Source organism: Bos mutus, chromosome 6 (assembly GCF_027580195.1).
Source record: "Bos mutus isolate GX-2022 chromosome 6, NWIPB_WYAK_1.1, whole genome shotgun sequence".
Lineage (NCBI taxonomy): Eukaryota > Metazoa > Chordata > Mammalia > Artiodactyla > Bovidae > Bos > Bos mutus.
The window spans coordinates 24284363-24302088 of record NC_091622.1 but is presented as its reverse complement, the minus strand read 5'-3'; the positions used below and the strand labels follow the sequence as shown (position 1 = coordinate 24302088).

Genomic DNA, 17726 nt, shown 5'->3' with positions numbered 1-17726 from the left:
ACTGTTCAAATCAATGGTTTGTCTATTATCTATTTTAGGAGAATTAGTTTCTATAATTCAAAATTAAAATCTAAAAGTGCTTTTCATTACATGTAAAAATCAATTGTAGTTAAAGCTGGAATTTTGTAAATAAACTTTTAAACAAAATAAAAGATGCTTTGGTCTCTCCTTAAAAAGAGCTGACAATTTGGCAGCCTCCCGATTCTCCTCCATCTGTAACTCCTCCTTGATAACCAATCCATGAAACAGGGGACAGGATTTCTCCAGAACAGTGCAAAGCATCAGCCAACGCAAAGCTGCCCTCTTTGCCTGGATGAACTATTTTTATGTTTTGTTTTTCCCAAGGCTTTTTCCAATGCATTTCTAGACTGTGTAGATGGAAATAAAGGATAAAAAATACCGTGATGAGGTGAAATAGAGAAAGTTAACAATATAAAAATAACTTCCTTTATTATTTGATATATTATGTAGAAGATAAATAATTTAAATTTAAAAGCATATAACTCCCGTTTCTAATTCTTGAGGGTAGACCATGATGACTATTTAGGACGTTTGCTGTGAAAATATTAGAGTCACTCATAATTTTCATGGCTTTATTTTTCCATTTTTTAAAAAAAGTTACATGATCTCTGTATTTCCTAGCCACCTGTTCTCCTTGCTCAGCTCTGCAGTAAATCTTTCTCTGGTCCAAAAAAAAAAAAACAAGTTTCGTGATCTCCTAGGTTTATTTCACATATTTCTCATTTAGTATACAGCAAAGGTGGTTAATATTGATAACCTAAGAGATATGTCACTTATACATGTACCAGATAGGAGTTAGGAAAATAAAAATCTCCAAATAATTACAATTTCAAAACAGTATGAAGATTCAACATGACCATTTTCCTCTGCCAATAATCTCCAATTTCCATTGCTCCATCATCCAAAATTTTTTCAGCTTAAAACTAAGGATGGCAAAGCTTGAGTGCTTCTCAAAGTGATAGCATTTTAGACGGTTAACTGTGGTTTATAACATCATCTCTTTGGATGCCAGGACCAGGCTTTGTTAGAAAGTAGAGACGACAGCAAAAGCACACCCTATACTTCTGGGAGGGGGCAAGCTGACCACACAAACAGACCAGGAACACTAGGTTCTGGGGAGAGGAACATTCCACAAGTTTTATGCATTTCCCAGAGCTGGTTCCGCTAACCCAAGCCCCAGAGCACTCAGACACACTGTTGCATATTCTCCTTGTCTGCATTTTTTTTTTAAACACAAGATTTCCTAAATATTTTAGTTGCCATGTAATATTTTCTTTTATACTATTTAACCCTGTCCTCAAACTGATTGATCTACTTTGTCTCCTTCTTGGGATTTTACTCAGGAATATTCTCAGACAAAAGAAAATGAACTTACCTGGTGTTTCTGTTGCTTTGATTGAACTCTGAGTCTCAGCTTTAGAAAAAAAAGAAAAGAAAGAAAGAAAATTGCTAAAATTAAACGTTGAATATCAAATATCTACTCTCACAATTGTTTCAGGTGGTAAATGCATAGAGATTTTAGTTCATTTCTGATTTACTTTCCTCAAGTCACCAAATCATGAGGCTTCCTGAATAAAAGAAACTTCAGAGCAGGGGTCAGTCAACTCTTTCTTAAAGGGACAGATAGCATTTAAGCTTTGTGGGCCATAAGTCTCTACTAACTATTCAGCTTTTGCTACTGTAGTGTGAATACAGCCATATGTAATATCTAAAGAATAGGTATGGCAATATTCTCATTAAATTTTAATTACAAAAATAGACTGGGGCTTGGATTTGGCCTGTGAGCCAAAGTTCGCTGCATCCTCCTTTGGGGCATCTGGTACAACCCCACTTCTTGAATATGCCAAGAGAATCCAGAAGACTACCGAAACTTCAGTGGGTGCTTCATGAGTGGCACTGCCATATGTCATACTCCTACTAAGATATTGCACATCTCTTGATCTGAGGAAGATTCAGGATGGTTCAGACAGATACCTTTGAAATTTAAGAAATTCCTCTAAAGGGAATAGAGCTCAGAAGAGCTTTCTACAAGTAAAATCGCTTGAGAGAATTATAAGCAAATATCATTTCAACAAACTTGAGTGTTTGCACCACGAATCAAGATTTTCCATAAAAAAATATAGAAATATTTGAGATAAATAGAAGCCCAATAATGATGGTGGATACAAACATCCACTTGCTTCCTTTGTATCTTCACCTGACTGTCTTAACAGCATCTTAAATTTTACATGCTCCAAACAGAACTCTTTTTTTTAAAAAACTGAAGTAGAGTTGATATAAAATGCTGTGTTAGTTGCAGGTATACAGCACAGTGATTCAGTTTTATATCTAAATATACTCTTTTCCAGATTTTTGCCTTATAGGTTATTGCAAAATATTGAGTGCTAAGTTGCTTCAGTCGTGTCCAGCTCTTAGCAACCCCAAGGACTGTAGCCTGTCAAGCTCCTCTGTTCATGGGATTTCCCGGGCGAGATACTGGAGTGGATTGCCATGCCCCCCTCGAGGGGATCTTCCTGAGCCAGGGATCAAACCTGTGTCTCCTGTAGTTCCTGAATTGTAGGTGGAGTCTTTACTGATGAGCCACCAGGGAAGCCCATAAGTCCCTGTGCTATGCAGTAAATCTCATTATTATCTATTTTATATACAATAGTGTATGTATCTTAATTCCAGACTCTTAATTTATCTCCCCTTTCTCCCCTCTTTTGGTAACCACAGCTTTGTTTTCTATGTCTGGGGGTCTATTTCTATTTTGTAAATAAGTTCATTTGTAGCTTTTTGTTTTAGATTCTACATATAAGCAGTATCATGTGTCTTTCTCTGTCCGACTTCACTTAGCATGATACATTCTAGGCCTATCAATGTTGCTGCAAGTGGCATTATTTCCTTCATTTTTATGTCTGTGAAGGAAAGTTATGACCAACCTAGATAGCATATTCAAAAGCAGAGACATTACTTTGCCAACAAAGGTCCGTCTAGTCAAGGCTATGGTTTTTCCTGTGGTTATGTATGGATGTGAGAGTTGGACTGTGAAGAAGGCTGAGCACTTAAGAATTGATGCTTTTGAACTGTGGTGTTGGAGAAGACTCTTGAGAGTCCCTTGGACTGCAAGGAGATCCAACCAGTCCATTCTGAAGGAGATGAGCCCTGGGATTTCTTTGGAAGGAATGATGCTAAAGCTGAAACTCCAGTACTTTGGCCACCTGATGTGAAGAACTGACTCTTTGGAAAAGACTCTGATGCTGGGAGGGATTGTGGGCAGGAGGAGAAGGGGATGACAGAGGATGAGATGGCTGGATGGCATCACTGACTCCATGGACGTGAGTCTGGGTGAACTCCGGGAGTTGGTGATGGACAGGGAGGCCTGGCGTGCTGCGATTCATGGGGTCACAAAGAGTCGGACACGACTGAGCGACTGAACTGAACTGAACTGAACTGATGGTACCATTGCCTCCCAGGTGCATGAGCCAAAAAGTAGTGGCCTTTCTTCTTTTGTTTTTCTTGATTCATTTTTTTTCTCACCTCATCAGCCCTAGCTTCAAAATATATTCCACATATGCCTCACCATTCAATTGACTACTATTCATCTAGCACCTATATCTCTCTCCTTAGTATGTGTAACAGCCACCTAGAAAATTTTTTTTAAATTTACATTTCATTACTCCAATGGCTCCTTATTCCTCTCCTCACTACAGTTAGCGGTTCTCCATAGGACATGGCTTCTGCCTTGCTCCTCAATTCACTCCCGCTGTCACAGCCTGCTTCGTGTCTCCATGGTAGATAAATGTCCCAGGAATCCCTTGCTTCAGACGGCCTGCTGGCCCTAAGCCTGTGGGCTGTCCTCTCAGGCCTACACTGGCTCCTTCTCACCCTTCATGGCTGTTCAGGTGTCACCACTCAGAGAAGTCTTCTCCAACCACCTTATTGAAAGCTGTCTTCTCATTTCCCTCTATCTCAGCCCACCATGATTCTTTGTTTGCTCACCAGTTTATCACTCCAGGGACATTTATTTTTTTTAAATGGCTTTGTTTCCTGTTAGAATGTAAGTCCAGGAGGACGGAGATTTCTTATTTTACTCAGAGTCATAATTTCAGCATCTACTATCCATACTGCTGCTAAGTCACTTCAGTCGTGTCTGACTGTGTGACCCCATAGACGGCAGCCCACCAGGCTCCCCCGTCCCTGGGATTCTCCAGGCAAGAACACTGGAGTGGGGTGCCATTTCCTTCTCCAATGCATGAAAGTGAAAAGTGAAATTGAAGTCGCTCAGTCGTGCCCGACTCCTAGCGACCCCATGGACTGCAGCCCACCAGGCCCCTCCGTCCCTGGGATTTTCCAGGCAGGAGTACTGGAGTGGGTGCCATTGCCTTCTTCGTACTAGGTCTGTCCATAGTATCCATACTAGGTCTCTGGTAAAAACATAGGGAATGAACAAATAATAATATAAAATAATAATTGATAATAATAATAAAAATAAAAACTAATTTTACCTACTGAATTCAATTTTTAAGGCAAAATGAATGTGTTATTAAAAATTGCTAGTTGGATAATCATAGCTACTATTTTTGAAGTAACTCTTCTGATCAACTCCATATATTAATCATTGATGTCTATGAGAAAGATGTTATTATTTTTATTTTGCACATCTGCAGTAAAGAAGTGAAACTATGTTCTCAAAGGGAGGACAGTGATTATAATTCAGGTCCGTTGGTTCTAAGGTCCATCTTCTTTTACTGAGACAGCTTTTTTTTCCAATAAACTGTTCTGAGTGGAAAGCTTATGTAATTAATTTCTACTTTTCATAACTAGTTAAAATAATTTTGTACATGGCATAATGCTGTACTTGGAGGATGCAGTTAAAATATTTATCAGCTGCCAGAGGATTAGAATATAAACGAAATCAAAACCTTTGTTCTTCCTGCTTTTAATATAAGGTCATAATCTTTCTTGCTGATAGACTTTATGGAGAATGAACAATTTTAAACTCATATCAGACAAAGCCTCCTGACTATTCTTTTTTGCATTTTTTTCATCCTTCAAAAATGCATAATGACTTCTCAGGGACATATTACATAAAATAAAAATGACTATGCCTTAAGAAGTAGTGCAATAGTGGAAAAAAAAATAGCAATTCAAAACCCTTTACTTGAGTCTTCAGAGGTCCAGATATTTCTATATGAATGAATATATTGTTATTCTGAGAAGGAAATTCTGTAAATCTTAAATACTTAATCAGTACTGGGAAATATATACCTTTTTATCCTGAAATCAAGGATGTATTATTTTGAAGATAATAAAACATCTTCATACGGCATTCTATTTTCAAATTTGGACTCAGTTTTGTGAATATAAAATCTGAATAGAGATGAATGCTATGGAATGTGGCTAAAGTTGTGGAAACTAATGAAAAGTGAAGACATCTGCAATTATTCCTGTGTGTGTGTGTTTAAGTTTCATAATGCAAATATGCTTTAAGAAAAGGCCAAATTCTGATCTGGAGAGGAAGCAGGTGTGCTTAGTCATTCAGTTGTGTTCGACTCTGCAACCTTTTGGGACTATAGCCTGCAGGGCTCCTCTGTCCATGGGATTTCCCAGGCAAGAATACTGGAGTGGGTTGCCATTTCCTCTTCCAGTGGATTTTCCAGACCCAGGGATCAAACCTGCATCTCCCATGTCTCCTGCATTATAGGCAGATTCTTTATCTGCTGAGTAAGTGGAAGTTAAATAGAAATGAGTGTAGTACATTCTGTTAACCTAGTCTCAAACTTAGTTGTTAAGTAAAGACCAAATCCTTAATCAGGGTGTTCGGCAACTTAAATCTCTTGGTTGAGTTTGAAACTGAAGTTTGAAGTTGAGTTCAGTTTGAAACTGAAGTCTTATGAAATGCAAATGAACTTCAAAATGCTAAACTTTAATCCACAATTTAATCCCAAACTAAACCTTGCTTAAACTATCAGCTTTTAAGATAGAAAGCTTAAGCAATAATACAAGTAACTTTGCTAAATATTATCTTACAAAAGCCATTGTATTTCCAGCTATATATAGCTGTGTATAATTACCTACAGAACATGATTTATCATTTAAAGTCCCAGGAAAAAATGTAGTTGTTCCCATATATAATTCTTTACTGATTTGCTTAAAAATAATTTACTATGACCAATTACAATTTTTCTTCTCATTCCCCCTCATACATACCGTCCCCCATTCCCCCAACAAAGCATTGACTGAGTCATCGTACGAAAGATTAGTTCTGGTTTGGATAAATGGTGATGTGTGACTAAGACTTTGTTCTCCTGAGAATTCCTCTTTTATCTGCCCACATGAAATGATACAAACTAATTAAATAGCATGTAAGAAACATTGCAATTAAGTTCCCTGATAAATGTCATAGATAAATGGTGCCATTCACAAAAGAAATAATGAGCCTGAGTGATCAGAAAAATTAGACTTTTCCAAAGCATGAGATGCATAGCATTATATGAGAGATTCTATACTGGAAAGTAGCGTTAAATAAGATTGAAACATTCAGTGAGAAAGTAATTATTTTCAATTTTTTTGTGAGATTATTTCAATGAAGAAGTTTCAAAATTTCAATTTGATGCAAATATGTCATTAATACCTAGAATGTACTTATCTTTTTTTCCACCACACAGGGAAAAGTGCAAATGCAGTCCCCTACAACCACAAATTATGCAGTCAAGTTTTGTGGAAATTGCAGGGGTCAGCACATCTGAAGTGTGATAGATAAGCCACGCTGCGGGGGAGGCAGTGGGGGGAGGTGAAAATCACCTTCATCATACCAGTATCTCCCCTGCCAGGTAAGTATTTGATTTATTTATTAAGCAAGGCTAAAACTCAGAGCCTTTGGTAAGCAACAAAATCTAGCGAGAATTTTATTTTATTTTGCTTACATCACAGAGACTTTCTAGCTTCTGCTTATACTAATTCAAACTGGTTTTTCATTCATGATGGTTTCCTTTTCAAACAAATTTAAGAATTAAAAAGTGCATCCATTTAAAGAAAGTACTAAATGAATAATAGTGCAGATGGTACATATATCTGGAAACCTCATTAAGGTGTGGGAAATACTGAGGTGATATTTTGTAGACGTTCTTTATGGTTGCGTAGAATTTTAATAATCAGTTCGAGGAAGGACAAGGGGAAGAAAGAATGACCATACAGATGAGGGAGACAGGTTGAACAAATCACATGGTCAGGAATAAATCTGGCATGGTTGGCAATAGCATGAGAACCACTCTGGGGCGAATCCCAGGTTTCTGGTGAGAATCCCAGGTTTATATTCAGTCAGTTGGTCAGTGTTATACTGATTGAACTTCTGTTTGTCAAGCATATGATGCACCCAATTAAAAGCTACCCGCTTTCTAATTCCTTCAGATACTTTATGTGAAATATTTGTAATGAGAGAAAGTGTGGTATATCGATATTTATGGAGTTTCAGGCGAGAAAAACAGGGTTTGAATTACATCTTTTAACATTGGGTGAGTCATTTCATCTTTCTGAACTTGTTTCCTTATATGTGAAACTGATACCATAAATACCGTCTTTGCTTGGCTTTTGTAAGGATTATCAGTACCAAAATAATATTAATAACTAAAATGTATTGTTTTCTTTTCAGACACTGTTTTAAGCTTCATATTATTTTATCTCTTTTAATCTTCACAAGAATCCTGTAAAAGTGTAGTCATACAACTATTTTACAGATGAGGAAACTGAGGCACAGAGAAGTTAAACAGCTTACCAAAGGCCAAAGTCCAAATAAATGGTTGTGCTATTATTTGAATCTAAGCTATTTGATTTCAAGGGCTTCCCTGGTGGCTCAGTTGGTAAAATGTCTGCCTGCAATGTAGGAGATCTGGGTTCAATCCCTAAGTCAGGAAGATCCCCTGGAGAAGGAAATGGCTATCCACTCCAGTATTCTTGCCTAGGGAATTCCATGGACAAAGGAGCCTGGTGGGCTACAGTCCATGGGTTCACAAAGAGTCAAACACGACTAAGTAAGTTTGCTAACCCTTCCACTTTCTTTATCTGATTTCAGAATCATTGTTAGTATACAATAAGCCAACTTCCTCTTGGCATAATTGGGGTGACCATTTCTTTAAAGAAGGGTGTGGTGCCTCGAAAAGTACAGGCTTGTGCAGAAGCCATTCTCATGTTCAACCAGTAGTATATCTGAAGTGGTTACTTGATCTTTATACAATTATATATGCTTTTTGTATTAAAAACAAACTCTATACTAAACTAGGATAGATTATGCAAAAGGAAAACATACATGATAAATTATTTGTTACATATAAATGTTATTAACCCTTGACTAAATAACCTACTAATTTCTTATAAATGTTACTTATTTTAATTAATAAAAGTCAGATTTTTCCCTTCAGAGTTCAAGTCTGTAATATTATATCTTCTGCGGTAGCAGAGGCTCTGACATGGCAAATTGTTTAGAAGTATTTTTACCCATACACTTGAGGCTTCCTCTGCCAGCAATGCGGGAGACCCGGGTTCAATCCTGGGATTGGGAAGATCCCCTGGAGAAGAGAATGGCAACCCACTCTAGTATTCTTGCCTGGAGAATTCCACAGAGAAGCCCATGGGGTCACAAAGAGTTGGACATGACTGCGTGACGAACACTTTCACTTTCATTTTACCCACAGTTGCTTTAGTAGAATTATGTACTGGTACTTGCCCATCTCAATGTCTCCTACCTACAATCTTGTTACACATATTCTCCCTAGCTAAGTCAGAATCCCCAGAAGGAGAAAGCAATAGGCTGTCTTTCCCTGTCAACAGACCTCGTGACTCCTCTCTACTCTAAAATCAAGCCTGAATTTGAGACAATGTCCCCACAGTGCCTTTCTCTGAAGGTCACTATTCAAGCACCCACTGCTCATATGCTTAAGAAGGAGATGAATCGTCAACTGTTATACATTTAGCAGATGCATAGTTCGCTTTTATTCTTGTTTGTATTGGGGCACTTATAAAATGCATGAGGTTTTGGTTTGCCAAAGGTACTTTTCAGACATATATTGTCTACCATATAAATTCTGCTTATCAGAACCCAAAACACTGCCACAGAGAAATGTTCTTGTTATGAAGGAAAAATGACCCTCCTCTTCAAATTTCTCTACATGGTGACTAACTATATACAATTATCAGTTTACAATTATGGTGTGGAATCAGACTTCTCCTAAATAACCTTCTTCATGTCATGTCTAAGATGATTACAATAGAAAGGGGGGAAATGGATATTACCAACATGCTTCTAGACAAGAGTGAGCCTTGAGTGTCCACAGTGCTTAGAGGTCTCCTAAGAAGAGACTTGGAGACTGAGTCACCTGTAGCGATGTCTTTTTAAGGACTATGTGCTCAGTTGCTCAGTGGTGGCCGACTCTTTGCTACTCCAGGGACTGTAGCCCCCCAGGCTCCTCTGTCCACGGGGATTCTCCAAGCAAGGATACTGGAGTGGGTAGCCATTGCCTTCTCCATTTAAGGACTCAGGGTACGCCAAAAATGCATCCAGTATGTATAATGAGCAGGATTTGATAAGGCTCTTATAGATGATTAGTAGCTTTTCTAGTTAGGATATTTTTACTAAACACGCAGATTACTTCAAATCACGGAGGCCAGGATAAGGGAAATACTTGTGGAGATACGTGTGGACTGCAACTAAAGATCTGTCAGGAATCAGAAGAGCTCCAGGTCCTGTTACTTGTTCCATGTCTCTTGAACAACTTAACCTTGCTCATGGGATCTGTCCATTTCCCCACATAGTCTCTCTATAGTCAGTAGCCTTCTCTACTGACTCTGCCAACTCAAGCCTCCTGAAGCCAGAGGCAAGCACACAAATCACCATGGCCATCTCAGATTCTCTACTAACCCTGAGCTACTCCAGTCCCCCCTGCTTTTTGGTTTGTTTGGGTTTTCTAGTTCAGTTCAGATTACCCAGGAAGGAAATTTGATTGGCCTAGATCAACATTTTCTTTTTGCTCTTAAATGAATATTTATCTGAAAACCCACCACTTAATCCACTCATTGTAAGTATATAACCCAATAATATTTTGTAAATTTATTGAGTCATTGAACCATCACTATAATCCAGTTTTAGAACATTTTCTTCAATATAAAAAACTTCCTTGAGACTTTCTGCAGTCAGTCCCCAGGCTGGTCCTCAGGTGTAGGCAACTACTTATCTGGTTTATGTCCCCATAAAAAATATCCTGGATATTTCACAGAAATGGAATTGTATTTGTTGTATTTTGTGAAAGGCTTCTTTCACTGCATAATGTACTTGAGATTCATGCTGTTACAGCATGCATCAGTATTTTGTATCTTCAAACTGTTGAATGGTACTGTCTTATATGGATATCCCATGTTTTGGAACATTCCAAATGCATTTCAAATGGAAAATCCAATGAGATATTCTATTTCACCAATTAATGGACATTTGAGTTGTTCACAGCATTTGACAATTACGAATAATGCTACTCTTAACACTCATTAACTCCATACCCTGTTTTGATTACTATAGCTTTAGAGTAAGTTTTGAAGTTGGGGGTGGTTGAGTCGTCCAACATTGTTCTTTTCCAAAAGTGTTTTGGCTATTCTAGGTCACTTTCATTTCCATATATATTTTGAAAGTGAAGGTGAAAGTTGCTCAGTTGTGTCCGACTCTTTGCGACCCTATGGGTTATACAGTTCACAGAATTCTCTAGGCCAGAATACTGGAGTGGGTAGCTGTGCTCTTCTCCAAGGTATCTTCCCAATCCAGGGATCAAACCCAGGTCTCCCACATTGCAGGCTGATTCTTTACCAGCTGAGCCACAAGGGAAGCCCAAGAATACTGAAGTGGGTAGCCTATCCTTTCTCCAGTGGATCTTCCCAACCCAGGAATCAAACTGGGGTCTCCTGTATTGCAGGCAGATTCTTTACCAACTGAGCTATTGGGGAAGCCCATATATATTTTGGGATTTGCTTATCAATTTCTAGAAAAAAAAAAACTTTCTGCTATTCTAATAGGAATTGCATTGACTATTTTATCAGTTACTGATCAACTTGAGAAGAATTGCCATCTTAAAACATCGTCTTCCAAACTATGAACATGTAATGTCTGTTTATTTTATATTCTTTGCAATTTTACATACATATTTGTATTTTAATCATGAATTTATGCTGATGCCTTAAGTTTCAATCTGATAGTGCAGTGTTTAACTTTCCTTCCCCCATTCTGTATTTGTATCTCCCCTTTTCATCTTGAGAACACATTTATCTGTTTTTTCACTTATACCAAGTATTTAGAGCTAATATATTCATTTCAATAAAACAAACTCATCAAGTGAATTTCAGGGTTTCTTTTCAGTGTTTTTCTTTTCTCTCCCTCTCTTTATCCATTCTTCTGGGGAGGGTGTGCAGTTAAGACTATGTTGTTTACAGAACTTGGATTATTTTTGCATTTTTTGTGTGGTTTATTAACAATTTACATATGGTTAGGTAAAGTGTCTTCTGTTTGCATTTAATGATTTTCTATTTCTGTCTTTGTTGATGGTTATATACTTAGAAACATATATTTGTTTTGAAAATTGATGGTAGATTATTACAGTATAAAACAAGAAAATGTTCAAAACACATATCACAGGCTTTTAAAATTTTTTAAACATACAGCAGCAACTGAAATCACATTTTACACACCCCCACCACAATTTCTTCTTTCTTTTGAACCTTGAAAATGGCTTTGTGTGGCTAAAGTCAGAATCAAAATGATGTCACTTTTCCATCTCATTAGCACTTTCACACTGGTGGTAATGTTTCAAAATCTGATGTCTTTGCTCAAGCAGCAGATGTAATTGTACTAATGAAAAATTTTTCTATTTTGATGCTTAGTGGGCTTGTCTAAATCATGAAAACTAACAAGTGGTCTTTTCATATAATGCTAAAATAAATGAATTATTTAAATCATGTGTGCATCACAGTGAAAGCACACAAGTTGCCTTCCCCTCCCTGTCCTGCTGTGTCTGGCCTGCTGGCTCATATGTGCCATGTCTCCCAGATGTGCTCCGATGCCAGACTCCACAGTGTGAATATTCAGAGATTGTGATCAGAAGGGGTTCAGCTCTGCTGTGGTTTTGGGGGTCCCTTAGTCCTTTTGCTCCTCTTGCCTGGAAACTGATCCATGTGTCCATTTTAGAGTCCTAGAACCCACTAGAGCCCCTCCAGATGATGTGCTAGGTATCACTGACTAGCCTGACTTAGTTCAGTTCTGCTCATGTGACTATTTGACCTACGACAAAAAACCTATGGAGGTAGCAGCATGGAATAAAGAAAAGAACACAGGGCAAGGAATCAGAAATGCTAAGTTGTTAATTCTGGTCTCCACTAGCCCTACTGATGGAAACAATCTTTCTTGATGATTCACTTTCAGTTACCTCATTAGATCACTAATTATAAAAGGATATACTTCAGGAACAGCCAGATGAAAGATGCACAGGGCAAGGCATGGGGAAAGGACGTGATGCTTCCATGTCCTCTCCTGTGAACAAATGTTCACATGTTCACCAGCTCGGAAATTTTTCCATTTAGATATTTAATTTCTCAGAGAAGTGTTTTCTAGTCTAGTGTACAAATATTGCATTTCTATTGTTAAATTTACTCTTAAATATTTTATTATTTGTGAGGCTACTATGAATGGAATTATTTCCTGTGGTATAGAATATAATATGAATGGTATAGAATATTCTTTATTAGTTCTAGTAGATTTATTGTGAAATCTTCAGGTTTTCTATATAGATAATGATGTAGTTTGCTGAGAAAAACACTTTTATTTCTTCCTTTCCAATCTGGATGAATGTTTCTATCTCTATCTACCTATTTATAATCTTAATAAACAAACTCCAGTTATAATTTTGAATAGTACTGGTGAGAGTAGACATCTTTGTTGTGTTTCAGATTTTAAAAGGAAAGTATTTAGTCTTTCATTATTAAGTAAAACATTTACTATATATTTTTCATAGATATCCTTGATCAGTTTGAGGAAGTTTTATTTATTTCTAGCTAATTGAGAGTTTTAATTGAGTGGGAATCTTATTTTGTCAAATGTTTTTTCTACATTTGTTGATTCTACTAAGATGGTATATTACATTACTTGATTTTCATATCTTAAACCAACTTTGCATTCCTAAGTGAATCCTATTTGTTCATGTTTTTATCACTTTTCATATGTTACTGATTTTTTCTAATATTGTATTAAGGATATTTGTGTCTGTGTTCATGAAGGATATTGGTCTATAGTTTTATTTGCATTTTCTTTTCATCCTTTTCTATCTTTGGTGTTATGGTAATACTGGCCTCAGATAATTATTTGTCCCAAGTTTCCTCCATGTCACAAAAGAGTTTGAGAAAAATTAGTATTACTTCTGAGAATATTTTTATAGAATTCAGAATTTTTGTCATTCTGCTTGGAACTTTCTTTATTTAAAATTTTAATGCAGAATCTTAAATTGTTTTAGGTCTTTTCAGTCTTTCTAACTTCTTGAGTCAGTTTTAACAATTTGTTCCTTTCTAATTTTTTTTCCTATTTCATCAAAGTTGTCTGATGCTTTGGCCAATCTTACCATTTTCTGTTAGATGATATCATAGATTATCACCCAGGCTTGACCTGATCCTCCTTGGCATCCACTTATTTGCAGCTATGGAGGGATAGAGTGTCACCATACAAAGCAAAGTTGCCAAATCGTTGTCCTATTTGTGGAGATTAGGAGAGAACACAGGCTTTCCTGGTGGCTCAGTGGTAAGGAACCCACCTGCCATTGCAACAGATGTGGGTTTGACTCCTAGGTCAGGATTATTCTCTGAAGAAGGAAATGGCAAACCACTCCAGTATTCTTGCCTGGGAAATCCCATGGAGAGAGGAACCTGATTGGCCACAGTCCACGGGGTCACAAAAGAGTTGGACACAACTTAGCAACTAAACAACAGCAATAACAACAAAGGAAGAATATAAGTGGGACATGGTTCTTTTGTAAATGTGGGCTGGAAAACCTTCTGAGTTTAGTTCTATCCAATATACTAGTTTAACATTTCAGTGAAAAAGTTGACTTAAAGCTCAACATTCAGAAAACTAAGATCATGGCATCCAATCCCATCACATCATGGCATGTAGATGGGGAAACAAGTGGAAACAGTGGCTGACTTTATTTTTTTAGGCTCCAAAATCATTGCAGATGGTGATTGCAGCCATTAAATTAAGAGACACTTACTCCTTGGAAGGAAAGTTATGACCAACCTAGAGAGCATATTAAAAAACAGAGACATTACTTTGTCCACAAAGGTCTGTCTAGTCAAGGCTATGGTTTTTCCAGTAGTCATGTATGGATGTGAGAGTTGGACTATAAAGAAAGCTGAGCACCGAAGAATTGATGCTTTTGAACTGTGGTGCTGGAGAAGACTCTTGAGAGTCCCTTTGACTGCAAGGAGATCCAACCAGTTCATCCTAAAGCAGATCAGTCCTGGGTGTTCATTGGAGGGACTGATGTTGAAGGTGAAACTCCAATACTTTGGCCACCTGATGTGAAGAGCTGACTCGTTGGGAAAGACCCTGATGCTGGGAAAGATTGAGGGCAGGAGGAGAAGGGGACGACAGAGGATGAGATGGTTGGATGGCATCACTGACTCAATGGACATGGGTTTGGGTGGACTCCAGGAGTTGGTGATGGACAGGGAGGCCTGGTGTGCTGCAGTTTGTGGAGTTGCAAAGAGTCAGACACGACTGAGCAACTGAACTGAACATTTCAGCACAGATTCTTGTACTTACTCTTGGAGTCGGAGCTTTGTGATGTGGAAACAGCATTTGAAAGTGATTGACTCATCACTGTTGCTTCTGTAGTACTCAACTTGGTCTCCATGATGCTTTCGGTGCTAGCTCCTAATTATGAAAAAAGAATGAGTAGTCATCAGGGGTGTAATCAATCACTAGACTGTATCATTAATATTAATATAAACATCCAGTTACAACTTGAAGGTTAGCTACTTAAAGTCTTCTGATCAAGGTATAGAAATTCAGTGTTTTGATATCTACCTTTTGGTGAGTCAGTTAATTACATTTTTTAAAGTGAAGGGAGATTAGACTCTCCTATTTGTCTGATATAGGTTATTTCATTTGATCACATAGTAATTTTATGAATTAAGTAGTAAATATGATCATAATTTTGTGTATGACTCAGAAAAGTTATAGAATTTTCCCACGGTCACATAATGGGAGCAAGCCAAATTTTTCCAATGTGAAACTAGTTCTCAGCTACCCTAGAAAGGGGTTGGTAAGGCAGTAGTAGTAGTTGAAAATGGTACCATGGCTCTCATGCTGTCTAGGAGAGAATTTTCAGGTACGTAGGGTAGCTTGGAGGAAAGAGATGACAGGAAGTGAATAGAATAAACTTTTTAATTATATTTAGTTCATTTTGGGGAGTGGGGGAAGGAAATTTAACAACAAAGAAACAAAGAAAAATAAGCTGAGTGTTCAAAAATAGCATTGGGATATTTTAAATCATCTATATTTGCACGAATATTATAAAACAAAATGGTTGACGACCTCAAGGCTTTTCAAAGTACAGCACAGGACTAGTGTTACTGTTAGCTAGATATGGTGTTGGTTGGCAATGAGGGGAATGCAGTTTAATAGATTTTTATCACAAAGAGGTCTGGAAGCCTGAACTGTGGGTACCTTCCAGAAGCGCCAATCAGGTTTCATTCCGTGGCATTAAGCATCTACAGTGTACTGCAGATTCTTAGTACACTTGAGAGATTCATGCTGGAGAAGCTCATAGTTTGTAGAAAGACCTCACAGATGGTGGGTAAATGTGTCTTCCGATGAAAAAGGCTTTAGGAATTGATATGTCAAGGAAAGTGAAAAAATTTGAACATAGGCTAAGGATTAATGCTGCATATGAGAAAGAATGAGTGAAAATGGGCACAAACTTCAGAAGAATCTTAAAGTATTAAATTAAAAGGGAAATATTTGAGGAAGTAAAGAAATGTCTTATTCTTACAGCAGGAAAGCAGAAATTGATCTTTGCAATAGCATGGAAGTGGAAAGGTACAGAAACTCAATACTTGAGGATGGAGGAACATGGGGATAAAGATTTTGCTTTTCACTGGAACTACAAGAGAAGATGCTTGAAAAACATCAGAATAGGGGTTCTTCATAAATCTTCAGAGAATTCTTCTCCTGAGCTAAAATTGGAAACCATGAAAAAGCTATCCTGATGGCCTAAAAAATTCTCTAATATGAAGCAGATTCAGTAGTCTTGGTGATGGGGGGAAAAAAGAATATGTAGCTAAGAAAGATGAGAGGGGCTACCGGTTTATAAAAATACAAAGAGAAGAGCAGAAAATGGAATAGCTGGGCTACAATGCCAAAAATTTTACTTAAGAGAATTACCACTATATCTACTACTGTGGGCAAGAATCCCTTAGAAGAAATGGAATAGCCCTCATAGTCAACAAAAGAATCTGAAATTCAGTACTTGGGTGCAATCTCAAAAACAACAGGATGATCTCAGTTCATTTCCAAGGCAAACCATTCAACATCACAGTAATCAAAGTCTACTCACCAACCACTAATGCCAAAGAAGCTGAAGTTGAATGCTTCTATGAAAACCTACAAGACTATCTAGAACTAACACCAGAAAAAGATGTCCCTTTCATCATAGGGGACTGGAATGCAAAAGTAGGAAGTCAAGAGATAACCTGGAATAACAGGCAAGTTTGGCCTTGGAGTACAAAATGAAGCAGAGCAAAGGCTAACAGAGTTTTGCCAAGAGAACACACTGGTCACAGCAAACACCCTCTTCCAACAACACAAGAGAAGACTCTACACATGGACATCACCAGAAGGTCAACATCGAAATCAGACTGATTATATTCTTTGCAGCCAAAGATGAAGAAGCTCTATACAGTCACCAAAAACAAGACCTAGAGCTGACGGTGGCCCAGATCATGAGCTCCTTATTGCAAAAGTCAGACTTAAGATGAAGAAAGTAGGGAAAACCACTAGGCCATTCATGTTTGACCTAATCAAATCCCTTACAATTATACAATGAATGTGACAAATAGATTCAAGGGATTAGATCTGGTAGACAGAGTGCCTGAAGAACTATGGACAGAGGTTCATAACATTGTACAGGAGGTAGTGACCATAACCATCTCCAAGAAAAAGAAATGTAAGAAGGCAAAGTGGTTGTCTGAGGAGGCCTTATGAATAGCTGAGGAAAGAAGACAGTGAAAAGCAAAGGAGAAAGGGAAAGATATACCCAACTGAATGCAGATTTCCAGGGGAAAGCAAGGAGAGATAAGGCCTTCATAAATGAATAATGCAAAGAAATAGAGGAAAACAATAGAATGGGAAACACTAGAGATCTCTTCAAGAATACTGGAGATATCAAAGGAACAATCATGCATGGATGGACATGAATAAGGAAAGAAATGGTATGGACCTAACAGAAGCAGAATAGATTAAGAACAGGTGGCAAGAACACAGAGGAACTATACAAAAAGATCTTGATGTCCCAGATAACCATGATGGTGTGATCACTCACCTAGAGCCAGACATCCTGGAGTCTGAAGTCAAATGAGTCTTAGGAAGCATCACTAAGAAGCTAGTGGAGGTGATGGAATTCTAGCTGAGCTATTTCAAATCCTAA

At 37.7% G+C, this 17726-nt stretch overlaps 1 protein-coding gene and 1 pseudogene across 4 annotated transcripts in view; both read right to left on the bottom strand.

Moving 5' to 3' along the window:
* Positions 1-17726, bottom strand: part of EMCN (endomucin) — a 132407-nt gene that overhangs the window by 48938 nt on the left and 65743 nt on the right. For all 4 annotated transcript variants that reach the window (XM_070372097.1, XM_070372098.1, XM_070372096.1 and 1 more), the window contains 2 exons: positions 14843-14953; positions 1397-1435 (listed from right to left, as the gene is read on the bottom strand). In XM_070372097.1, coding sequence (XP_070228198.1) covers positions 1397-1435; positions 14843-14953 — 150 coding nt within the window. The remainder of the gene's footprint in view (positions 1-1396; positions 1436-14842; positions 14954-17726) is intronic.
* LOC138988341 (U1 spliceosomal RNA) lies at positions 6669-6844 on the bottom strand (annotated as a pseudogene).